The 26097-nt window shown below is 37.4% G+C and overlaps 1 protein-coding gene across 1 annotated transcript; it reads left to right on the top strand.

The window, feature by feature from the left end:
• Nucleotides 1–356: 356 nt before the first annotated feature.
• On the top strand, nucleotides 357–22809 carry SLC17A5 (solute carrier family 17 (acidic sugar transporter), member 5). The gene is made up of 11 exons (XM_009575770.1): nucleotides 357–411; nucleotides 2743–2939; nucleotides 4386–4619; nucleotides 5122–5209; nucleotides 8021–8107; nucleotides 9361–9479; nucleotides 10350–10508; nucleotides 13017–13149; nucleotides 14800–14947; nucleotides 20647–20737; nucleotides 22290–22809. The coding sequence occupies exons 1-11, from the start codon at nucleotides 357–359 to the stop codon at nucleotides 22425–22427; spliced, it is 1449 nt and encodes a 482-aa protein (XP_009574065.1). The 3' UTR covers nucleotides 22428–22809.
• The last annotated feature ends 3288 nt before the right edge of the window (nucleotides 22810–26097 follow it).

Raw genomic sequence — 26097 nt, 5'->3', positions numbered from 1 at the left:
CCCAGAACAGACAAGCTATAAAGAGTGAAGTAAGATTTTGTGTTTCTTCAGTATGCCATGCAAGAATACTCTAACCTACTTGGGAAACATATAACTGCAGCAAGAGGGGCTGCTAACAAAATGATTTAAAAGTGCCAGAAAGAGAGAAATTTGAGTTCAAGTTGGTTATTAAAGCAATATGTTCTTAAGTTTGCACAATGCATCATGCTCCAGTTGAAGTGGTTCACCTCACCCGCAAGAAAAAATACAGCAGAAGAGCAACTTCCTTTAACTGCCGCACAACTTGCAGTACAGACCTGTTTTTTTTAACTGCAATTTAAGAATCTTGTTTAATTATAGCTATAGTATTATAAAACATGCCCCTGAAATCAGAATTAACTATAAATGTAGAACCCAAGACTACCAATCAAGGTAAGACCTTGAACATCATGGTTAGCTGCCTTAAACTTTAGGGGGGTGAATGTCTGTGTCTCTTTGGTTATGGTAATCTCCTGAAGAGGTGGGTGACTGAAACGCATCTGGAATCTCCTTGACTCTTCTGTTCTGTTAACTTGATCTAATATTCTCAGATATTTCAAATGCACTTAGTGGAAAGACAGAGAAGCAATAATTTAGCAGCCGTTTGTTACAGACTTGCAGATCTACATGTTTGTTAGATTTTTATGATAAACTATTTACAGTTCAAAAAAATCTGACATTAGTGATTTTAAGTTCTTGCACATCTGTTTTGTGGAGCTTGCTCTCCAGACAAGGTGTATACTAGTAAGAGGCTTCCAGAGGAAGAGTAATGGATGTTCCAGTTAATCTGCATTTCCAAGGAAGGGTTACTTCATCAGTGTGATATTCAGTGTTCTGTTATTGTTGTTTAACCCCAGCAAATACAGGCAGTGGAAAAGTTAAATAGCTTTACCTGTAATTATATTCACTGTTATAAATTATATGACTATACATTTTCTACTTAAGGCAAATTGCTTTTTAAACAACAATAAAGGACAATGAAGCTGCTTGACTAGTTTTTGGGCAGTAAGCACTTCCTGCTTTTGGTGCTTATTGTTTTTAAAGTAAGCAATAAAATCTTGGCTGCTGTCCTTCATGTCATTTAAAAATCAGATATGCCTTTTTCAAATGCTGCTGAGGCAAGACTTGCAATTACCCTGCGCAGGTCTGGAAGACATTTTGCGTGTTTGCACAGTAACCTCACTTATTACTCATTTACTAAAGGAGCATAGCAATTACAGCCTCTCTGTGTCATTTTAACAACTTGTGCAGCCATAATGAACTTCACATAAAGTTGGTCAGGGTTAGAGGCTTCAAAAATGGGAAAGTTCTACTACTTTCATGAAAAATACAATCTTGCAGAAGGGCTGTGTTGGTGCCGCCACTGAAAAAGACAAAATAGCATAGGCTTATTCCTTGTTTCGAGGAAGTTACTGGCAAGGGGAGAGTCTTTAGATAGCTTGTCCACAGGGCATGCTTTTTGCTTCTTACTGCAGATCAGAGAATCCAGTCAAGAGACATACTGCAGTAGCAGGTGAAGCTCCAGTCAATCCTGTTGTTCATAGATATACTTGTTTTATTCATCATTTGAATTCTGAATAGTCAGAGAAATATGAGATCACTGTAGACTGATATAATATCTGTAGATGCTGATCCCCAACCCTCCCAGAATTTCAGATGTCCATGTTATAAAATTTTCCGTTAGCACCATAGTTTCCTCACAAGGGGGGAAACTCCACCCCCTAACTATTTGTAAATCCACCAGATTCTTCAAGTAGTTTCTCAACAGTTTGACATTTCTGCTCAGTAGGTTCAGGCATTCCCAATTCATAAAAAGTATCTGCAGAGCTGTAAACTGAATTTTGTATAGATACTGATGATGGCCAAGTTACAGCTCAACTCTGATCTGAATCTCCTGGTACTGATGAACAATCTCTGCCAAATGCTGCTGTGTGCTACTGTAGAAGGGAATCGATAACTGTGTTACAGTACAAAGTCTGATATGTGGGTTTAAACAGCTGACAGTGTCGACTTAATGCCACAACACAGATTTTATGCTGAATCTAAGACTCGTTTTCCTTTGTCAACTCCATTGTTGTATGGTGACTGCGGAAGAGGGGCATACTGGGCAACTGGGCAACTCTTGTTTCACAGTGCCACCACAGTGTTTGCCACTCCTCTTTTTGCTAGTTTTCTCTGTTTGGCAGCTGTCAGCAAATGCATATTCCTTTATAAGCAAACTTACAGAAGGAAAACTTGTCCTAGAAAACAGCCTGGAATCTCAATGACTGTTCTTTAACACTACTTTAAGAGTCCCTGTTTTTCTTGAACCGTTTTCGTCTATATGACAGGCTTCCTGCTAATCTTGGGGTTTTTTTAGTATGAAGTTCTACATTGAATAAATATTACTGTATTTTGGAGCGGACTTTTGAAACCATGTTTCTAAATCCATTTCTGCAGACTACACTTCCACTTCAGCCGCTACACTTGTGCGGGGAGCTACCAGTTGTCTAAACCAGAATTACATTTGTTTTGCACATCAGTAGAAAAGTGGGCTTCCCCCTGCCTCCGCAGCCTCTACCCCTATTGAATACACCCCTTAAGACTAGAACAATTAGATTGTTTTCTTGCCTAATTTTTTCTTACCCTTAGATTTCTGAGATTATTAGTAAAAACTGTTTATCAGTTGTTCTTACTTTGTTAGGTTCTGTTAAAACAAAAATTTTTCATTTACTCTCGTTTCAGTCCCTGCATGCTGCTCAGCTCGCTACAATCTAGCACTACTGGCCTTTTTTGGGTTCTTCCTCCTGTACGCGTTACGTGTGAACCTAAGTGTTGCTCTGGTGGATATGATAGAACCTAACACAAGCTTAGCAAAGAATACGACTTCCAATGTGTGTCCAGAGCATTCCTCCACCATAAATGTTCCTCGCAACACAACGGTGAGGTCTCAAACATATTGTCCTGTAATGTGGCATGTAAAAGTCTTTTTAATAGAAGTCTGTGATTGATGACTCATGCTGCTTAGGTGGCAAGAGAACAGGCTGCTCTTTACCGGATGGCCTTTTCAGTGGTTCTTTTAAAGCTATTCTGAAAAATAATAGCCTTAAATGACTAGCTAATTTAGAAGTGCTGTGCTTAGGGTCAGGTTTTTTTACGTAGATCCTTTGTGTGCTATTCCTTACAAATTGGCTAATCTGACCTTGTACATCTATTATGACTCACTGTTTTATGTGCCAGTGATCAACTGTTACTGTTACATCTGCGTCAGAGCTCACCTCACTGTCCATATTTGCCTGTTCTTCATACAGTCTCAATGGCATAAAATTTCATTACGAATTAACATGTAATATTTTTCTCCTCACTTCTTTGATCTCTTTCATGATTCTTGTCTTTATATCTGTTATCTCTGACTTCCCTTCCAGTAATCCTTAAAATCACATTTCTTAACTGAACAGAACTGTTAGATATGAAAAAATGCTTTAAAAAAAAAAAACAAACAAACAACTTTGTGAATTTGGACTTGCATAGATCTCACCTCATAATTGAAGTTTATTACCGAGCACTCTTGCCATCTTCCTGCCTTCATTTTGTTTGCTTGTTTAGAGGTCATTTATTATTTATCATGAGCAAATTATAACTGCGAACTTTATGGGAAGAAGATTCTGTCTCATCACTTCTGTGAAATGTATGCTGCTTATTTAGATGCTCATAAATTGGGCTTTTGGAAGTGATCCCAAACCTCAAAATCACTTTACTGGGCAACAGTTCATGACTTCTTGTTGACTTCCTTTATAGCTTCAGGCTCCTTATCTCAATCATCTTTGCTTTTATTACTTGGTCCACTAAACTCATCTTCCCTCTGCTGTGCTTATCCCGTTCTTCCACCTATGCTTGTGAATCCTGTCCTTGGCTGCTCTCTTTCTTTATATTAAATTTAAGCACCTGCATTTCCTTGTTTGCTTTTCTGTCCATAAATTTTCTGTGGGAAAAGCCATTTTCTAGAGCATGACAGAATGTCCACACTGTGATACAGAAGTTGGATTCACACTCATGCAGACTACGTAGTCTGTCCCTGTGTCACCTAACCAAGTTTCTTAGAACTCAAAAAGGGATAACTGCCTGAGCACTTACATTTCATGTTGTGATGATTTTCATACTTGGGCTAGATATGTCTGGACAGACTGTAAACTACCTGAATTAGCTTTCAGCACAACTTTGATTGCAGTATAGATGTGTGTAGAGGAAGGAGACCCTAGAGAGGAGGCCATGAAAGACTTTTTTAATAGGTGTAAAGGACTAAATGATGGATCAAAGTTATACAAAATACGGTCAGAGAAACTGCTATTTTGAACTTACTGCATTTTGTTTTTTTTTTCTCTTTTTAGGGGGAAAAGTATTCTTGGGATGCTGATACTCAGGGATGGATCCTTGGTTCTTTTTTCTATGGCTATATCATTACTCAGATTCCAGGAGGATATCTTGCAAGCAAAATTGGAGGGAAGCTGTTACTGGGGTTTGGCATCTTTGGTACCTCTGTATTCACCTTGCTTACTCCCTTAGCTGCAAATTTGGGAGTTGGCTATCTCATAGCTGTCAGAGCCTTGGAAGGACTGGGAGAGGTAATCTTTTTTCTCTATGTAACTTGAAAATGTATCTGAATAATTTATTAATAAATTGTAGTGATTAGACCCTGTGGGTGTCGGTATGCTGGAGTAGTATATGGATTATTTCATTTTGAGTAGCTTAGATTTAATTTTTTTGAATAATTAAAACGTTTGCCCTGTATTTTAGCGTAAGCTTTTCAAATAAGAAAAAGGTTTTATTTGTAAGAGCACTTGAGACAAAACTAGAATTATCCCTTCTCATTTGTCAGAAACCAGGAGCTCAGAACAGTATTGTTTGTATTCTTGCAGCTTTTCCAGTATATACAGAATCAAAAGCAGAAGTTAATTCTGCCTACTTACTCTCATGCCTTGCACACTTTTTTAAAGTGGTTTCTTGCTAAACAAGAAACTAACAGATTGTACTACTGCTTTTTAATGAAATACACTTTGAAACATGCAAAGTTGAAGGGTGTTCTAAAATTGTCGCATTTCAACAGAATGAAATGTTGTTTTCTAGGGTGTTACCTTCCCAGCTATGCATTCAATGTGGTCTTCTTGGGCTCCTCCACTGGAACGCAGCAAGCTCCTTAGTATTTCATATGCAGGTGAGAAATTCCCATGCTTATAACAGGATTATACATTTTTACTGCAGTAACAGGGAGGATTGACTTAAATCAAAGGGATTTATATTATAAATTTTAATCGGCATTTAATCTGGAAAGCATAACATTGAATTAAATCTTGCTTTGCATTCATTATCTTCATTTATTCATGGCTCTTACAACCCTGAGAAAAGGTATTGATCTGCAACTAAGTATAAACTTCAGACTAACTTTGGTATAAAGCGGTGCAAAGAGTTACTGTGAAGCTGATTAATAGAAGATACTGTAAATAAAGGAGATTTAGTATTAGGAACAAAAAAGCTGGGGCAGAATCACAGGTGTTTGGTTGGTTTTGGGTTGGTTTTTTTTTTTTTGGAGGAACTCAAGGAAGAAAATGTCCAAGGTCCCAGGTGTGGCTGCAAGAGCTCCTTGTTAGAGTCCAGTACTTCTTGACCAGATTCTTTTAGATATTCTACACATGGAAGGTGTAATGTTTGATACCAAACTTACTTATTTGAAGATATTTGATGTTACACAGGATTTTTGATTTAGCAGAGTGATACAAAATATACTGAAAGCACAGTACAAATGTAAGTTAACAGCAAAATACAGCAATTGCAATACACATTTGCATTACTGGTCTCTAATATGCTCACCATCATGACGCTGGGAATCCCCGGGAAGGAATACATGGGTTGAAGGCAGCTTAAGTCTGTTGTTCTCTTAGAAAATCTGTTGTTAGTTGTTTAGTTTTTATACTTTATGTTGGGCTAAGCCATGTATTCACTCCCCTCATGCTGATCTGGCTAACTCAAGGAGGCAGTCACACTTTTAATGAACTTGGGGAGAAACATTTACACCACCAGCTGATCCACTCAACAGTTGATATAGTCAGCTGATCCACTCAACTGACATAGCTGTTTATCTAAAACAAAGAGCAGGCTCTGGTCCCCTTTGTGTTGAGATAAAGTCAGCTTTCTTTGCAACAGCTGTGGTCAGTCACACCCTGTATTATTCCCTGAGCTTCATGGACACATTGCTCTTGCCCATCTCCACTGAGCCTTCATCTGTTTTAGGGGTTTATTGGTCAATCACATTGCTCGATGCAGTATTTGTGGGGCAGGTGAAAAATGTAGCCTTCTAAACTTACTGGTCAAAATTAATATTTTTTCTTTGAGGATGCCAAATTTTGCATTCACTAAATAAAGTAATGGTTTGGTTTACTCACTCTTCTTAGTATTAATTCTGTTACAGCTTTCTTACTCGACCTGGGCTTCATCAAGAAGGCAGGGCTATACCATGTAAACTGCAGCTACTGTTTCAAGCAGCTGAGCCAATCTAGTGGCTCACTTGTGCCAACAGGAATGAAGCCTTAATCCTTTCTTCCTGACACTTCCTCACTTCCCTCCTAGCCAAGTGTCTCATTCCTTCCTTTTTCTGCTATTTCAGGAACTCATCAGACCCTTCCATGAGCCACTTTAACCCACCTAATGAGGCAGAAAGCTCTTTCTCCTTTTTAATATCTGTTTTCTGCCATATTAGTGAATTAAATCTGCTTTAAAAGAAGTCTTCGTGTGAGAGCCATCACACAAGTTAAGCAGAGAGCACAGAGTTGGGATTGACATCTACTGTATTTAACAACTGGGAGCTTTTAAACTGTCCTTTTGTATCTTGTGAAACTGTATGCTAGTATACTAGTGAGAAGAGGCTGCAGCCTTGAACTGCCAATTTTTAGTAGTCATGGATGGATAAGGCATCTTGTGTAAACTTAGCAGAGTGTTTCCTTTTCCTCACATTTTCATGGTTGGCAGTCATGTGGTCTGTGGTTTATTTAATCATGATCATGTTGGTTTTCTAAGAGAACATATGATTGAGGTTATATGTAGTTGTTATTTTGATTCATGTTTTGCATGATGTATGTGGTTTTGTTGTTTGTGGGTGAAGCTTTCTGCCTCAAATAAAAATTATTGTTTCCATGAAGATGGAATCTAGGTAGCCAGCGTATCAACATAATATAATGCTTTCTGAGTTGAGATTAGGTTTGGAGAAGTGATCGTATAACTAATATCAAGAGACAAGGTCTATATTATTTATCACCAGTAGACTTCCTAAGTATGTAAATAATATGGGTTGGGTTTCTGGTTTAGATTTGGGGCGGAACCTGCCATCATTTGCAAAATGTATATTGAATTATAAACTGAAGAATAGTTCTTTCCTGCTTTTGGCTTGTGTCTGAACTGGAATCTGCTCATCTCCCCCTTCTTCCTTGCCTGATCCTACACGCTGTCAAATTCAGGGACAATGGGATTTGAACCTGCTGGTTGCATGGATGCCTTCTGGCTCTTGTTTCTAGCATTCCTGTTTCTTTGGAGCTAGTAGGAGTTATGAGAAATGCAAATTGATTATATCAAGTCAGAATATTCCTCCCCCCCTTCCCAAGTTCTTAATTGTACTGTGGTCAGCTCTCTCTTGTTTTGCAGCAGTGCTGGTTGACTAATTTGCATTGTTTTGGATGTACTAGAGCCATCAGTTTATTGGAGATGAATGTGCCAAGAATGCCTGTCTTTTACTGCTTTTTGCTCGTACTTTTGGATGCTTAGGGCTTTGTGACTCCGTTTATTTGGAGCTGCCAAAGCAGCTTATTGTGCCTGTGTTTCTTTAAGGTGAAATGGCAGCCCTCTAGTGGTGGTGACAAATCTTTACTGCATGATTTATTACAGAAAAATAAAATAACTGTGAAATGCCACTTAGTTTAAGGGGTCTATAGGAGATCTAATTATTGTTTTTCCACTTTGTTTTGCTTTCTTCCGGTAGGTGCACAGCTGGGGACTGTTGTCTCTCTGCCACTGTCTGGTTTAATTTGCTACTATATGAACTGGGTTTATGTGTTTTACATATTTGGTAAGTGTTTTTTTTTTTTTTATTAAAAGTACAATCCATATTCTTTTTGAAAAGCATGGTATATTATAGAACTTATTTTAAGTTTTAAAAACATGTTTGACATGTAGAGTTGCTATTTTATTCCTCCTGGGAAATTAGAGATATTTAAAGCTAAGTAGATTCCTGTGTGTGGCTATGTAAGCCTTGCTTCTGATGAGCAAAGCTGTCTCTGAGTTGGACAAAAGCTGGTACAAGTCAAATGGTCTTAACTCTCCCGCCACTTGGAAACAACAGGCTGAAATTTCTTATTTGAAGTGTGAAATTGAGTTAATAACTTTAATCCCAGGAACAAACTTCTACTCTGAATGAAAGAACATGTGAAAAGTTACTGCTGCTTTAAATGGAAACTGCGTGGAAAATCTCTCTAGCAGTCACAGGAACCCTAAAGGAATGCCCAAAATGCGAGGCATAGCATGTTTACTGTGAGTTATGTTCTAGAAGAAGCTCAAACACAGAAAATACTTTCTAACAGCATGTCATAGATCTAACTGATGCTTTTTATAGGTCTATTTACATGTCTGGGCTGTTTCGTATTCTGCATGGGGAAGGGAGAATCGGAATAAAAGCCAAGGGTTACACTTTCCTCAACAAAACCACCTCCAATTTTTGTATAAATAAAAAGTGTCTAAAACAAAGAATTGGACAAAATGAATAAAGTTACAAAGTTATAGTTATATAAAAGTACTGTTGATTTGGACTGACTATTGAAAAGTTACCTTTTTCAAATGGCAGTTCTGGGGTTTGGCTTAAAAAAGAAAAGGAGGATTGGTACCTTACTTAAGCTGTATGTAGTCATATACTGTGTGTGTGCAGAAGGTATTTTTTGTGATTAAACTTAATGTGAATTTTAATTTCCTCTGCGTGAGCCATATCCTTTGTGACTGTTCCATGTGACTGATAAAAATACAATATGTATGTGTATGCAACTTTCTTGCTGTATGAGGCACTTCCAAGAGGAAGAAAGAAGAAAAAAAAAAACCACAAAAATCCACTTTCCCGCTTAGTCCTCTGTATTGTTTATTACCTCTAGATGTGCATCGTTAAGCCACTTTGGGGAACTACTGTTTGTAAGTAGATAGAAAAGTAAAGTTCATTAAAATTACATTAAGTATTTGGAAGAAAATTCTAACTAAATCATCTGAGTATGTTATTCAGTCAATACAATTCCTTATGTTTTTGTTTCTATCTCTTTACCCATCTTTTCCCAACAATAGGTGCACTTGGCGTATTATGGTTCTTCTTCTGGATGTGGTTGGCTAGTGATACACCAGAAACTCACAGAAGCATTTCACGTGCTGAAAGAGAATATATACTCTCTTCTCTAAAAGATCAGGTACAGCACTTTGGTGTAGTCATACTTACTTACTTAAATAAGAACATAAACCACAAATATTGTCATTAGCATCATGCTCTGTTGATGTCTTGAAAAACATCCTTAATCTGAGATAGAGGCAGAATTTGTCACACAAAAAATTAAAAATACACTGCAGTTGAATAAATGAGAAAAAATTGGTAATCAAATAAAGCATTTGTAATAATGCCTTTTGTCACAGACATTGCGGTGCTTTTTAAATAAAAAGCTCAAGTCTATCACTTCTCTTTAAACTAGGTCCAGACCTGTATAATGTCTCTAAACTTTGCAATACAACATTTTACAACTTTTTTTCAATGTGTCTTCTAGAATAAGAAAGAGATTACTGTTTGTGGTGAAAACATTTTGAAATTGCTAGTGAGCCAGTTCCTAAAGTGCGCATAAGAGTTTATTTCTGTGACTAGAGATATGTATTTACAACCTGTGAAGCTGGCCAAGAGACCAAAGTTAATATCTAGGACTGAGTAGGAAAGATTCAGCTAAATAAACACGTGAGGGGTGACTTCAAATATTCAATCATTTCTATTAAAAGCAGGAGGCAACAAATCTTAACAAGGGAAGGCATACTTTTTGAAATTCTGATTACAAAAATGTAATAGTAATTGGTTTTCTTTGCAATAACATACTTTAGTATACCTTTAGTGAGAACTGAACAAAGTAATTCATTCATTGCCGATGACTTGCATCTATCGACTGAGACTCATTTTACACCCTTCAGAATGAAGATCAGCATAGATTTGGGTAGGATCAAAACACTGTATTTAATAAATGTTCATGTCAATGTCCTGATCGCTCTTTCTTTTCTCTTTTTCTCTGCTGCCTGCTTGCTAGCTTTCTACACAGAAATCTGTTCCCTGGAGACCTATGCTGGAATCCCTTCCACTCTGGGCTATCGTTGTGGCACACTTCTCTTATAATTGGACTTTCTATACACTTCTTACGCTCTTGCCCACATACATGAAGGAGATCCTGCGGTTTGATGCACAGGAGGTGAGATAAATAAAAATATAGTCACTTTCTTCTGAATTAAAGAAATGAAATAACAGATCTTCCCTGCTTCCCTTAGGTCTTCCCTTAGAATAGAGGAACCTGTTTAAGAACCTTGGAATGTAAATGTGTAGCTGAGAAATGGTAAAATAAATCCCCACAATTAAGTGGATGCATCAAAAATTTTGCCTGCCTTGTAATTTCCACTTTTTTCAGGACTTATTTGACATTTAGCTTAATGCTAGCTTTCGAGCTCATTTTTCTGGTTGAAGATGCATGTTACTCATTTTTAACTGCTCTGATTTAAAGCAATAACTATAAAAATATTTTTCTCTATAATATGGTTTGTATGATTGCTTCAGATTTTATAGCTTGTTTTATGGCTTCTGAAATACTATCTACTTCTTCGCTCACTCATAAAAGAGAACATTTCTAGTTAAAAAAGAAAAATAAAACTAAGGAAATATTTGGACAAGTGGCATTTTTGAAAGTATTTTAAGGGGGGGAAAGGAGAGGGGGAAGCTTCAGTCTGATTGGATCGCTTTCCAAATTGTCACTTTCTTTCCTTTCCTCAATGAGCAGCAGAGGTAAAATACCTTTTTTTAGTGAGGTAAATAGGATGAAAAAAACCCATAGACTTAAGGTCCAGAAATAGTGCTTTTCAAGGAAATTTTTTAAAATGAAATTATTTATCAGGAGAAAATTATGGGGGCGGGGGGTGGAACATTCTTATTTATAGCAATTACTTGACTGTACTAATCTTTCTTTAATGAGAAAGTTTCAGTGATAGCATAGTTTACCTGGAGAAGCTGGTACAGCTCAAGTAAAAAGGTGCTCAGAAATTTCAAGAAGTTTAGCATAGCCTTTTCCTAGTTTAACACATGAGGCTGGTTTAGAGCAAACTGAAGATGCACACCATGCAAGAAAGAGGTGATGCCAGCAATCTTGGGAGGAAAAGATGGGGAATCTCAGCATTAGAAGAGAAGGCTGCAGTACGGCAAGCTGCAAAATGGCTGGAAAAAACTAGCTGAAGTTGCTGGTTGGGTTCCTTGTTATGCCTCTTGAGGGAATACCTGCGTAAACATCTATGAAAGTAATTTTCTACCACAGCCCTAGATTGCACGTGTTTTGTAAAATGCCATTGCGTTAAATGCTAACAGGTTCTGCTGTGAAGTGGTTTCCTATGTCTCTGGGTTATGTTTCTTCTTTTTGGAGTAACTTAGAGTACTGACTGTTGTGAACATTTTAAAAAAAAAAAAAAAAGCTTGCACAATGGTGTTGAACTAACATTGTTGCCCCACATTTATATGGAAATTGCATTATTGTTCAAAATATTATACAGCTGCTACTGTACAGTCCACCAGTTTCCATCCTATAATAAAGGGACTGGTTAAAAATAATGCTGTGTCTTTGAACAGTGCTTCAAAAGAAGTTCTTTTTATTACTGAGACTATCTTCTATTTTTCAAAATTTTACTTACTGCTTTTGAAAGCTGAGCATTGAAACCCAACAGGCAGCATGTTTTGAGTGCTGATAGAGTGGATTTTGTGTGGGAATGTATTTCTGGTCTCATGTCAAATTAAATTTCCTAGGGAAGCTTTCGCTTCTTATTTGACAAATATACATTTTATAATAGTGCATAAACATTAGAGTGTTTCTATGCAATAGCTATCCAAATACCTCTTTTTAATCACAGATTAGGTCAAATTATAGGTCTGTTATCAGTAATTATCCATAATTGTATGGCAAGACTGTTAACTTATGCAGCTTAATAGTACCTTTTGTTTCCCCTCATCAGAAAAACATGCAGAATCAGGCAGAAGTCTCTAAACAGCTCTTGTTTAAAGTAATGGGAGTTAACAGGTGGCTTCAGTGTAAGTAATGGTAGGTCCTGAGTAGTAGCTTTGCTTTGGGATTATAGAATGTCCAGCCTGGATCTGATGAAAGTCCTAGTTCTGTATCTTGTCTCTGATTACAGCCAGCATCAGATGTTTCAGCAGACAAATGTGGGATAATGTAATGTTGAAGAGTTATAGTAATACAAAACCCTGAGATTCCATAGCTTTCAAAATTCTGAATAATGTTTACAGCTTCCACTTACTTTAGTAACTCACTTGATAGCCTGTCCTACTTGAAATTGATGTTTCTGGAAACTTGTGTGACCAGGTTAATGTCCACAAGATACCTTCTTGTATAATTTTGTTTTTCTTGAACCCAGTTGCTGATTTAAACCTTTGAGTTTTTGGTCTGGCTGCATTGGTAGTTATGGATTAAGTCATGCAATGGAGAGTTTACACATCAGTAACTTTAAAATGCTTTGCTTTTTCTATCGCTAGGTTTCTCTCTTATGGTAATACCAACAATAGTTATGCGGATGGATGGTTTTGACACCTCTGGTTCAGTGTCTGTTAATGCTCCAGCACAAGTGATTTTTCAGCATATTGAATTGTCATTTCAGTGTTTTAACTGTGTCTTTTTTTTTTTTTTTTTTTTTTTTTATCTCCTTAACAGAATGGTTTTTTATCTGCCCTACCTTATTTTGGCTGCTGGTTATGTATAATTGTTTCTGGGCAAATTGCTGATTATTTACGGGAAAAACAGAACTTGTCCACTGTTTGTGTTCGCAAATGTTTTACCCTAATAGGTAGGTGCAAGTATCATCTCTGTTTGGAACATACCATAGTATCAGTCTGGGAAACATGAAGGGTTTGGAAGAGTAGTGTGACATTCTGCTGTGAGATTAGGCAGGATTGTGCGTGGCTTGAGAGTAGCAGCTTTATTTGTGCATTAATTTGTCAAGAGTAAATCCTATCTTTTTCCACAAAAAAGGAGGCCTATTTGGATACGAAAACGATAAGAGATTGCCAAAAGCTTTGTTTAGGTCAAGATACATCATTCTTACAAGCAAACTGGTCAGGTAGAATCACCATTAAAGTGGTGATAGTTGCTTGACAGAATGATACCTTGTGAATGGCTTTCTCAAACTGAGACGGGATATTGTTCTGCATGAGCCTATTCCCAGCCCTGTGTTGTTCAGTGTTTTGTTTATTTAAGACTTAAGTAACTGAATAGGAATACACTTGCAAAATTTACAGTTGCTACCAGGGTAGAAAGACCAAATAGAATCCAAAATGATCTTGACTAATTGGGAGGAGAGATGATCTGAAATCACCAAGAGATCAACAAGATCAGGTTTTTAACAAATACAGGTAAAAGGCTGTATTTAGGAAGGAGAAGTTGATTGCTGATTAAAAGAGGGGGCAGGGGAAAGAAGCGGGGGGGAAGAGATTAGGCACAGGATCCACACAAGTTCCAGCCTGCTTGATGTACGCCCATCCTTCCTGCCTTCTCAATCCTGCTGATGGAATTGCTTTCTTTAAAGCTGCTCTTATAATGACCTCTGAAGCTTTGTTTTTTTTTTTTTTTTATTTTTTTAAGCCTACACCAGTTTACTGCAGGGCCTCACACCCAAGTATGTACAACTGAGGGGGGAACATGCTTTTGTGTTAGGAAAAGCAGGACTGTTAGGTTGGCTTCATCAACAAAAGCATGTACTTGGAGCTGTTTACAGAGATCATGATGGGGTCATGTAAATAGGCTCTGGTACTGGGAAATGGGTACCAAAGTTGACTGCAGACAGGAAGAAGCATGTACTACCTCATGATGGCTGCTGAGCTGTTTCCAGTACCTGATGTAGCATCTTTAAAGTTAGCCTGGGTTCTCTAAATTGTACAGCAGGCTCCAGTATAGATATACCAGATGTTCAGGTCTTGTAAATATGAAGTAAAACTCATTCTAGAAGGTGTCTGCAGGAGAAATATGCATATGTATGTATGTATTTGTATGAACCCTTCCAGCTCTACTTTATTATGATCTGCAGAAGTCAGTGTTTGTTCCTGAAACCTGGAAAGTTAAATGAGGATAATTTCGCTGCAGTGCACTGTTCACCTACCAGTGTCAGTGCAGCTTCTATTATTTTTATAACAATAAATACGATTAATTTGTGAAGTCACTTTCAGTATCTGTTGATTTTTGTTAATTTCTTATCTAGTTGAAGTTTGTTCTTTGCAGCTAGAGTGGGATTTTTCTGGTCTGGCTACCATTTCCTGAGGCAGCAACAGGTTTGCAACCCATCTGCTCTTCCTTACAGGCCCACTGTAATGCATGCAGTGCAGTGCTGGATTCTGTACGCTAGGTGGTGGTGGAAGTTGTACAGAAAATGTATACATGGCTTAGAGCCTCTTAATGTCTCTCATGTTAAAAGTCCATTGATTCTAAGATTTCTGTCTTAAAGGAATGATTGGACCTGCAGTGTTCTTAGTAGCAGCTGGATTCATAGGCTGCAACTATGCACTGGCTGTTGCATTCGTGACCATATCAACAACACTAGGAGGATTTTGTACGTCTGGGTACAGCATCAATCATCTGGACATAGCACCTTCGTAAGTATTGCTGAAGCTATTGTTAGTGCATGTGATACATTTATGACCACTTTTTTTTTTTTTTTTTTGTATTGCTGGCGTGCCTAGGAGATTTAGCTATGGACCGTGTGCTGCACAACCGTGGAATGTAAACACTGACAGTGGCTCAGGTTTACAGTTTTAAGCACTGTATTTGCAAAAAGTGCAAGTTTGGCAGAGGATATGATATGAACAACAGTTTAGAATAATTCCATTTTTGATCCTGTAGTAATAAATGATATAATTCCTGTAATTGTATTTACTAGATTTTTGTCTTATTTGATTAATGATCTTAATAGGACAGTGTTTTTGGAACAGCACAATACAATTAAGGGTTTCACTCTTTTAAACTTTTCCATCAGAGCTATCAACCTTTAGCATGAACATTACCATATTTAAGCACTGTGATACAGGCAATTTATATGTATTTGAAAAACATTTTATACACTGGTATCAAAATCTTGTTATGAGTAGGTGACCTGTTATCAGTAGGTGACGAATCAGATATGTAAAATTGCTCTTAAATGACTAACTTCTAAGAATGGAAAGTTAGACTTCAGGCTGTAATTTCTCCAATGTGTTACAAATTCAGAATGTGACAGATCCATCAGTTTCCCAAAGAGCATGGATATATGTGTCTTCTTTTGAAAGTCCACCTAAGCATTCTTCGCACTGGTAAAAGTAAAGTACTTTGCTTTGTTATTCATTTACCTGTTTGTGGTAGTACTTAGATATGAGCAGGGTCAAATGACTTCATGACCAGAGAGTGTTTCTGTACTAATGTATAAAATGAAAAGAGTTTAAGTGTAAGTGAAGAGGGGAAAAAAACCATTTTGTAGAAATGTTACCTAGAAAAAAATTCTTAAGATCTGGACAAGTAATATGGGAGACCTCAGGTCCAAATTGAAGATGGTATCCAGGCTTAGGCAATTGAAAGGATGGTGGTCATGTCCACAATGATATACAAGTTTTGACTTAACAGATGGATATGAAATAGTGGGAGCCCAATTAATCTTGGCAGGTGAGTTTAGGTAGCAAGCAAGAGGGAAGGTGTCAGCGGGCAGCTATAAACAGCTTGTACTATGAATTGAATATGAAAGTAAGAATAGCTTCTGTGATGCACTGTGTTTTAAATCAAGTAGAATTACAAATTTAGAAGACGTAGTTAAAGCAGTGCATCTGGGGTTTTATGGGGCCATTATACAACTTCTGTTTCAAGCTTAGCTTTGCAGAACTACAACAGTTAGTTTCCTAAAAATGTAAAACGTGGACTAGAAGTTGGAGTTATTTATTTTATGTCTCTGTGTTTAAAAATACAAAACGTAAGTATTAATGTCAAAAGACATTACTACTGTAAGTTACCTAATGGCAGAACTTGGATATCTGGGCAGTTTTGATTTGCCTCCTTTTCTCTGTGCATCACAAATTAGTCTTTGCATCATTGTTGTAATATTCCCCTGCACAGGACCTTTTCTTCACTCAGTGCACAGAATGGATCCTGCTCTAGAGATGACTTAGCATTGTATAGAAAGGGAGACTGGCATTCATTCCCAAACCCTCTACCTCATAGCTGTAGTAGTTGGAGAGCACGTAATGGCTGAGGCAGGGCATTACAGGAGAAAAGAAGGGTCGTGTTTAAGGTAGCTGAACATTGCTCTTGGCAATTCAGTCCTTTCAGTGCTCTGTCACAGAGTTGGCATGTGGCAAGTCAGTTGGATCAGACTGTGGTGCGATCATCTGTGAGGGCCACGTTCATACCCTCTGGCTTTAGGAATCTGGATTCTTAAGAGTTCTTTAGTTACGAAGAATGATGGGAACTTCTTGAGGCTGGTTCAGACTACCATAATACATAAAGGGAGTCTGCAGCAGCTAGAGTCCAAACTTAAACATCTCAGATGAGAAGCTGCTGTTGAATCCAGTGAGATTAATTGAGGCCTAGCTGATTTATTGCTTTTTTCGTATGCCTCTTCAAACTATTAAGTTCTGGTTTGCAAAAATGGTATTACTCAGAGTGCGGACAGAAGTCAGTGGAGCTGCACTTTGAATATATGAACAATGCTCTTAAATACTCTTAGAATGAGCAAGGATCTCAAATCAAGCATCCAGTAAGCACAAACATTCTTGGCCTATGTTTTCATTTCCTATCTATAGGATGGATTTCACATTGTCATCTCCATCTCTCAAGAGTGTTGTGAAAATAAACTAGTATCATGAAGAGTTCTACTGGAAAGCGTTGGGGATGATTAAAATTCTACTTGCAACAGCTGAATAGTATGCAGAAAGTAAGGCTTGGGTCCATGCATTGAGCAAGTGAAGTGAAATAAAATATTAAATGGTGCTCATTAAGTGAGGACAATTCATCTTGTCCACTGAGTGCAACAGAGCTGTCACAGGAAAAAGGAAATTGCGCAACTGCAGTGTGTGCCTCTGTGAGGCATATGCACAAGGAACTTCTGTATGCAGGTGACAGCTGAGGTTTCCAGAACTAGGGTGTTGTCTGTGTTTTCTAATTTGAGAGATACTTCACTTTGCATTTCTAATGTGTTTATTTCAAGGTGAATTTGTTATGACAGTATACAGAGTATTTTAGGTGTTGAAAAAAGCCACAAGAAAAAAATCATGTGGCATGACTCTGATACATGTCAGCAGGCGTAATTAGATTCACCACATGAACTGCTGCTGATCCCTCTGACCAAATCCCACTCTATTCTTCCTACCCTTGACAAAGTCCTGCTTTTATTCCCTTTGCGTTTAAACCATACAAGTTCCTCTAGCCCTTCTTTCCTCTCAGATAGACTGAAGGGAGCATACTGATTATGAGTGCAGGAGAGGCAGGTGTCTTGCTGATAGTTCAGGAACTTCGGCCTGGCATTGCCTCTAGAGACAAATGGCTGCATATGCGGGAGAACTTTCCTGGATGGGAACATGGTCAGGGTGGATGCTGTTTTATTGAAATCAGTGATTCTCTATTCAGCACATGCATGCTTTAATTCAGGGTAAATCTGCCCAAATGGAGACAGAGAAGGAAAAGGGCATATTCTTGTAAAAAAGGTCATAGAAAAAAAATTTCTTCACATACAGAAGTACTAAAACTTCTAAGACGAGAGGAAAAAGAAGCCTTTTTTTCCTGCTACTTAACTTCTTGCAACTGTCTGAGCTTTGTTGGATGAAGTGGCCAAGGCAGACATTCACAATTTCAAGGAAATGCTTGACATAATTGTAGAAATCTGAAAACAGGGTCTGCATAAAATTGTGAAGAAAACCTCTGTTAAGAGTTTACCCAGAGCTTGATTTTTTTTTTTTTTTTTTAATTTACTGAAAGATATTAGAATAACCGGAAGTGATTCAAAGCAGTTTCAAAATGCACTTAAATGCCCATTTTAATTGGTTAAAAGTATGCTGACTGGAATAGCAAAGGGTCCCTTGTTGCTACTAAAACTTGCATTATACCAAAGAAATAATTATTATATTAACAGGAAAAAGTGAATTAAAATACTGATACTGAAGGAAAAACAATATTTGCTATGTGTTTTTGGTTTCTAACATGTTTTTATTATGCCATCAGTGCATTGAATTGAGGGACAGGATGGAGACAAGATTGTTCTTATGGGGAAAATGTATTCTATTCTAGCTCTTTAAATCTACGTCAATATGTTGCCATGATTACAATTTTTAGTATTGCTGTTACCATGAGCCCTTGTAATATTCCCGTGGCTCTGTTATACACTAAACACTTTACATATCTGGTTTTTTGCTCTTGATTTTACGACTTAACTGCTCTGCAAGTCGGTTTGTATTTGGTTATCCGCACGATGCCATGGGAACCTGACCAACAGCTTACTATTAGTCTTGCTCTACAGACGTGTCATTTTTGGTTTTCCCATTTCATATGGGAGTCTCCGCTGTGCTGAGGGCGTGGCATAGCAGTTATCTGCATCAAACAGCGAGCGTTATCAAGAATGCAACCTGTGTCAGAAACACTGGGCATAACCAGAGGCATTTAGCCAGCAATTGATTGCCAGAATCTTTGGCGACCAGGGAAACTATTAAACTGAGTGTGTTAGCAGCATTGTAGTGCTTAAACATGTTGAAGGCAAAATGCATTTGGTTCTACTTAAAGGCTTTAAATGGAGTTTTGCTTTATGTGCTTATCCACCTAAGGGAAACTTTTACACTTTCACATTCAGCTTCATGAAGGCCTATTAATTCTTAAATGCTTTCCAAGATAAGAAGACTACATGCTACATTTATAAGAAATAAGGATCGTTTTAATAAGGCGTTGGAGCTCAGTCTAAAACATATTGCCATGCTTTAAACTGATACGCAGTGTTGACTTTCAAGAAAAAATCAACTAGTAGGCTAGATAATTGATTCTCTTTCTCAGGAAAAAACACATGTTTCTCTAAGTGTCGTTGGACGACTGGATACACATATCACGACCTTTTGTAACAATGCTGTATGGTTGAATTCTCCTGTTTTGGTAAATAAAATGTCAAAGCTATGCATCTCTCTTTAGAGATGAAATTATATTTCTGTTATGTTAAAATTGGTGAGGAAATAATTTCACTCTGCTAAACAGCCTAAAACGATCACTCTTCTCCTGTGGTAAATTGCAACTATTAGTATTTTGTATGATTCTTCAGCCAGCAAATCCACCTTGAAAATCTGAACCGCAGGGATCTGTGCGCTAGTGGTTGGAAGGTTGAGTTCTGCTGTAGAATGTCTAACTCTTATTTCTCTTCAGTCTCTCTCACAAGCCTGCGCTTGTGGTACAGTTTCAAACATGATCTTTCGGTATTGCAACATTCCTATGAGAGAGATCTTTAATTGCCTAGACATGAGGTGCTGAGACTCAGATATTAAGCAAGTTACCAGCTTTTCCCAGCAAGTTTTTGTGGCCGCTGGTGCATATGCATGCACGTGTGTGTGATAGAGCAAACACGTTCATGGAACAGGAAGCCTCAGAATGGAGCTGCAGGAATGGCAACCAGCAGAACTGGTTAAGTCAGACCCATTTCCCATTGGCCTTGACCCACAGAAAGCTGAAGGGAAGGACTGCCGCGGCGCTCTGAACTCAGGTCTTTGGAACGTACACTCTGTAGTGTAAGTGAGAATATCCATCCACACTGGTGATACTGCCTTCTGGGCAGACACTTTTTAGCAATGATACCTGAACCAACTCTTACTGTTGCCAGACAGCACTCAGTCATACTCCTTGTTGTCTTTCCACTTCAAGGCATGCAGTATTTCTTTTCCAACTTCTCCGATAGATCCATTCAGACAGTTTGATTGTGGCTTAGCAAAGGGGATGTGGGTTTGGATTATGGGTCCTGAGCAAAGCCATGAGTAATTTAAGTTAAATGCCATAACTAGCCTCTGGAAAATAGAGACATGTAGAATCATAGAATCATTTAGGTTGGAAAGGACCTTTAAGTTCATCGAGTCCAACCGTTAACCTAACACTGCCAAGTCCACCACTAAACCATGTCCCTAAAAATGTATGTGCCAAGTTGTCAGTGAGTTGTTACTAGAATGAAAGCAAGCCATTCCCACTGGAATATTTGTGTTTTAGTTTGTCTGTGTGATCAAGATGAGGCCTATGTGATCAGATTAGGCAAAATTGTTTCCATGACTGATAAGCAGGGTAAGTTAATAAGCAGCGTTAACAATTTCTCTTGCAGGTATGCTGGAATTCTCCTTGGGATCACAAATTCTTTTGCTACTATCCCAGGAATGGTTGGGCCAGTTATTGCCAAGAACCTCACTCATAATGTAAGTCTGCTTACTATTTTTTCAGTAGTTATATTTCTGTCTCCACTGAATGGAAATTCTGTCTTCTCAAGTCCGCAGTCATTAAATGAAATCTGGGTTATACATGTAAGTCATACTGTTCCGTTGCTGTCAGTGACTTAATTCCTAGCCTTTGTTCTTCTGATTCTGATCAGGAAAATAAAGGTAAAATCGAAGACCTGTGTAGGACTTTAAAATTTTAGTGACTCACCCCTTGTATTCTCTAGGAATAAAATGAGTATGTTTTTATCGCAGTAAAACTCTGTTAAAATGCCAACTAGCTGAGACAGTTGTGGTATTATTTTTGCAAATTAAGACAAGTTCTTACTTGTTTTTTTAAAATCAGTCTCTCACGTGAGGTGTTGAGTTGTAAGGTCAGCTTTTGTCAGATGTATGAGAAACTAGGTTCAAATGTGTGGTTTTTATAATGCATCCCTTTGTATGTACATTACAGGATTAGGACATTCTAAGCTGTGTTAGTTTCACAAGAGACCTAACTTGAACAGTGTTAGATTTGACTTCCAAGATGGTTTAGTCAAAGGGTGATTTGGAGTAGAAAAAGGGACCGAGGAGTTGTTTGTGGTTTGTGTTTTTTTGGGTTTTTTTAAATCAACTATATGAATTATTCAAAAATCTTTTAAGAAAGGAAGATGGGAGGAGTAAGTTTATTGATACAGTTGAATTTTTGGAGTTGGTGATCAGGCCAATGATTTCCTTAAAAATAATATGAAAATATTCATTAATACATTAATCCAAACAAATTAGTTCTTCCAGACATCTTAACAAGTGGGATTTTTTTTTGGTTTGGGTTGGGTTTTTTCCCCCATACTAATGCACTGCTCTGGTTTTTGTAGTAAGATCATTTACAGGTTTATTACAGTAGTCATCTGGAACTAAAAAAGGAAAAAAAAAAAGCCTTAAGACATCTACAGATATTACTTCTTTATTTAAAAAGAAAAGAAGAAAAAAACCTAAACCAAAAAAACACATGATTCTCTGCTACCCATGTCTTAAGGTCTGTCTTAAATACCAGAGTGTAGAGGATTCCTCTTGAATTCTGAGTAAAGATAGCTACCTTGTTTGGGCTAAAAAGCTTGATTCTGGAATATCCACATAGTAGTCATTAAGAATAGCTTACTGCATAATGCAGAGCACTTCAGCTCTTGGATCACCTGACTTGAAAGTGAGGTGGTGTTTCACCTTACAGTAACATTCTCTGCGAGTTTGTATAGCCTTCGTGCAAATGTGAATTTTGATATGAAGGTTCTGCATCTCAGATGATAAACTGATCCAGATAGTCTAATGCAATTCTGATAGGACTACCTGTGTAAGCTGTGTTATTAAACGATGTTGACTATTCTGATGATTTGATCTTTTATGTTTATAATGCTTTTATGTTGCTATGAAATCATGCTGAATAGCATTTACATTTAAATAGGCAAGGCATGTAGCGTCGGTTTTAAAATTACTTTTTCCTGAGTGTGGGACTGCAAATTGACTGCATCTTTTTTTTTTTCTTTCCCCCTTTTGACAGAATACTGTGGGAGAATGGCAGACTGTTTTCTATATTGCTGCTTCTATTAATCTATTTGGAGCAATTTTCTTTGCATTATTTGCAAGTGGAGAAGTTCAGGACTGGGCAGTCAGTGGATATCACTTGCATAGAAACTGAAGGAGATGTTGAAATACCAAAGCTGTGCTGAATCCCAACGTGCTAGAATTATGTGACCGGAAAAGTGCCTTCCCTACTGATGCCTAGGAGTCTTCAGACCTTTTTAGTTAGACTATTTTATCTGTATATCTTTTGTACTGAAAATCGTTTGACAGCATGTGTGTTATTTCCTAACAAGAAACTACTTGGATTAAATATAATAGTTTCATGCTAGGACTTGATATCGAATATATGATCAGAGACAACATTTTAAATCAGTGTGCTAGGCTCCAATTCTTTCCAGTTTTTAATTAATATTTTCTGAATTAATATGTAGGCAGATATTCGTCAATACTGAAATGAGAGGAAAAAGCGAAGTGATTATGTAGCACTGTAAGGAGGAATGGCATGCAAAGAATTGTGCACGAAAAAGTATTTTGATCTCCACGATGAGATTGACAGGTTTTTTGCTGTTCAAAAGTTACTAGAGCTCTAGTTTTCTACAATTTTTTTATAATGCTTTTATTTTGCCAGTGTTTTAATTGATGTCTAAGAAATGCACACATGATTTTATTCTATTTTACACACAAGTTTTCAATATATAAACATTCCCTGTTTTGTGAATACAGCTTCACAACTGATGCAGAGCAATGAGGAAGTAAAATGTGCCGTTGTGACTGACAGAATAAGCAATGTGTTACTGTTGTCTGTGGTGCAGGTTTTTTAAATAGGCCTTATTTTTATTCATCTGTGCAAAGAAAAAGCAGTGCAACTCTGTGGTTTAAATCTAGGCAGTGTGCAAGAGTGAACTAGAAATAGAATATCTGCATGCTTAACTTAAAATAACTTTCAGTTTGGCAGTTCATTTTTTGTCTCTTTAAAATGCAGTGGAATTCTTTCCTCTTGTGTGTAGATATATTTGTCAGCTTGTCAGTGTAAATGCAATAAAATAAGGGCAGTCTAGGGAATAATGAGGAAAATCAGTTCTCTTCTCCAACAGCCTTGTTTGTTAGTCAGATAAAAGTAGAGTAAAAAAGAACTAGTGCAATAACCTGATGCTGTTTGTCTCCTATCAACATAGAATTTGACACTCAAGAGCATCCTTTGCACAACATGCATTTGAATGCCACACAGTAGGATTAAACGAAGTCTATGAAAACAGTGGCCTTGTTAAGAACAAATGGCTGAATAATCTTGTAGTCACAAAGCAAAGGAAAATTCCTGTGCCAAAGATTCCTGGATTGGAGCAATTAGGTAAAAAAGAAAAATCACTGGGCTCTGGGTTTTTCATTTACCACCATTCCAAAAGAAAAGCCCAGTACTAAATCTGCTCCAGTGGAGCCTACCTTCCTTCATTTCTAGGAAATGGCATCTGCCTCTTCTTTTTAGCTTTAAGAGCCATTTTGTTTTGACCTTCCTTGAAGTGTCATGTTCTCTGATGGTGGAACTGTGTTTAGATCTGTGTTTGTGTCTGCAGCATTTCCACAATAAACAGTGTGAAGTTCAGATTAAATTAGTAGTTGTTTGGTGGGAGTATATTAAAGCTATATTGTGTCTTCAGTGTTTCCACAATAAATGGAATGAATATTTACATGTGCATCTGTTGTTGAAAATTACTATCTCCCTGAAGTTAAAACACCATTCTCAAAGTATGCTGAACAAGATTGGTAACTGGATTAAGGGATGGTTAATATTTTTCCTGGAAAATTACCTGCTTCAGAAGCTTTATAGGTGAGTACTATCTTCCACCTGACACTGTATTTAAAGGAATAATTTCACTTTGTGTTTACAGAAATTTGTACTCTTTCAGTAGCCTTGGTTAAAAAGGAAGAAAAAAAAAAGTTCAAAAAAAAAAAAAATTCTGGATATAGATTAAATTAATTTGTGTCTTTTGCTTTTCCAGAGATCATGAGCAGGGCAACATATGGACAAGGTTGCTATTTCGTCTGTTCGGAAGTTGGAAACTTCAGCTTCCCATGCTTTTAGTCTTTTTCCTTGAAAAGAGTTCAGTTGAATATCAAAATTAAAAAATAGATACTTAAGGGAGTAGATGCAGTAGCAGTGAATGTTGACATTTTCTATATCACTGAAATGAGCCTGAACTGGATTCTGTTAAAACTGAATCAATTTTAGGCATATCAGGAACTGAGCAGTCTAGAAATATTTGACCAGCATGCTAGATTTTGTTTTCTTCTCATCTAATGCACCATTAATACTCATTTTGTATACCGTGTAACTTCAAAGTGAACTTGGAAAGTGGGACTGAAAAAATTGCTGTAAATCCGTATATTATTTCTAGACAGCAGGCTACAGTTAACTTAGTAGTGCATAACTATTTCCAATTTTATTTTTAAAAGTATCAAAACATAGGATGGGATTCTTGCTCTGGATTCAGCGAGGCTCTTAACACATAACACAGAAACAAGAAAACCCCCAAAACCGCTTAAGTTTTACCTTTCTGCATCATGCTCACAAAAAGGAAAATCTGTAGAAAAAAGCTGTCAAAATATTTTCTGCTAATCATGATACTGTTTCTATTGCATCGCCATGTTCCTGTTTGCACAGCTCTCTGTCAGGTTCATCTGTTCAAAAATCTCATATTCTGTACTTTCAGAAGTAACAAGGGCTTTGAGTACCTCTTGTCTCAGTTCACCTGTGTGACACAGGATTTTGACAAAAATTGGTCAGGTTTTTTGTGGTGACTGTTTTCCTGAAACAATCCTGTGATTGTTATTTTTTGCTGCGTTTCCTTAACAGGTATACCAGAGTAAGAAGTTTTGCTCTCCATTCCATCAAGACCCTCTAATTAGGATGTCCACCTGGAATAAGGGAAGCGGGTTCAAAACCAGATTTCACCCATTTCAGAGCAGGAATTGAGCCACTGCTTTGGGAGCATGTGTTAGAGTTGCCAGGTATTTTTAAGTGCATTCTTCTCAATGTCTCCTTCTGCCGTAGTTCTGCTGAAATATTTTTTGGAACATTTAGTGCAAAGTTCTACCAACATTAGTAACAGAGATGGAGTAACTCTTCACAGAGTATCCTACAGCATGTGACATGGGTATTGACCCGAGATCTGAACCACAGTCTTTTACAGCTTGGAAAAGTTCCTTCATCATGCTTTTCAAAAGAGGAAAGGCCATAAAGTAATGGGTGTGTTTTTCAATTCACTATCCCTTTGTTCCAAGGGTACCAACTGTCAGTCATGCACCTTAAAGAAGTCTGAAGTATTTGACACCCAAAAATATGAGTTAACTTACGTAGGCTTTTTTTAATGCTAAACTAGTGAAGGTTTATATAGCTGTTCATAATGTATAGACACTCGTGCATGGTGCTTCCCCATCTACATGTCCCTCTAACTGGTAACAACTGTATTTGCTGTGTGAAAGGGTCATCTTAGTTCATTTCCTGGAAGTTGAATTGTTCCTGTGATATATCTTTTTTCTGGCTTCTCCTTTCAATCACTTATTCACTTATTTGCCAGTTTCTCCTCTTCTACTTTCTGGGAATGTTTGATTCCATGATAAATGAACTACCTTTTGAGTTTAACAGGTCTTCCAATATTTTTAGCATTTGCTAGGAAGGAAAGCTGCTGGGTAGGAAGCCTACACATTACGAAGGTAAGTGAGATAAAGTTTGTATGGAAAGGTAGCGTCTTTGTTAGATCACTTAGAGCATCTGGGAAAGAGAGAGA

The sequence above is a fragment of the Fulmarus glacialis genome, unplaced genomic scaffold, assembly GCF_000690835.1.
Source record: "Fulmarus glacialis isolate BGI_N327 unplaced genomic scaffold, ASM69083v1 scaffold24994, whole genome shotgun sequence".
NCBI classification, from domain to species: Eukaryota; Metazoa; Chordata; class Aves; order Procellariiformes; family Procellariidae; genus Fulmarus; species Fulmarus glacialis.
Note: the sequence above shows the minus strand (reverse complement) of the source record. Positions and strands in the feature narration are given on the sequence as shown.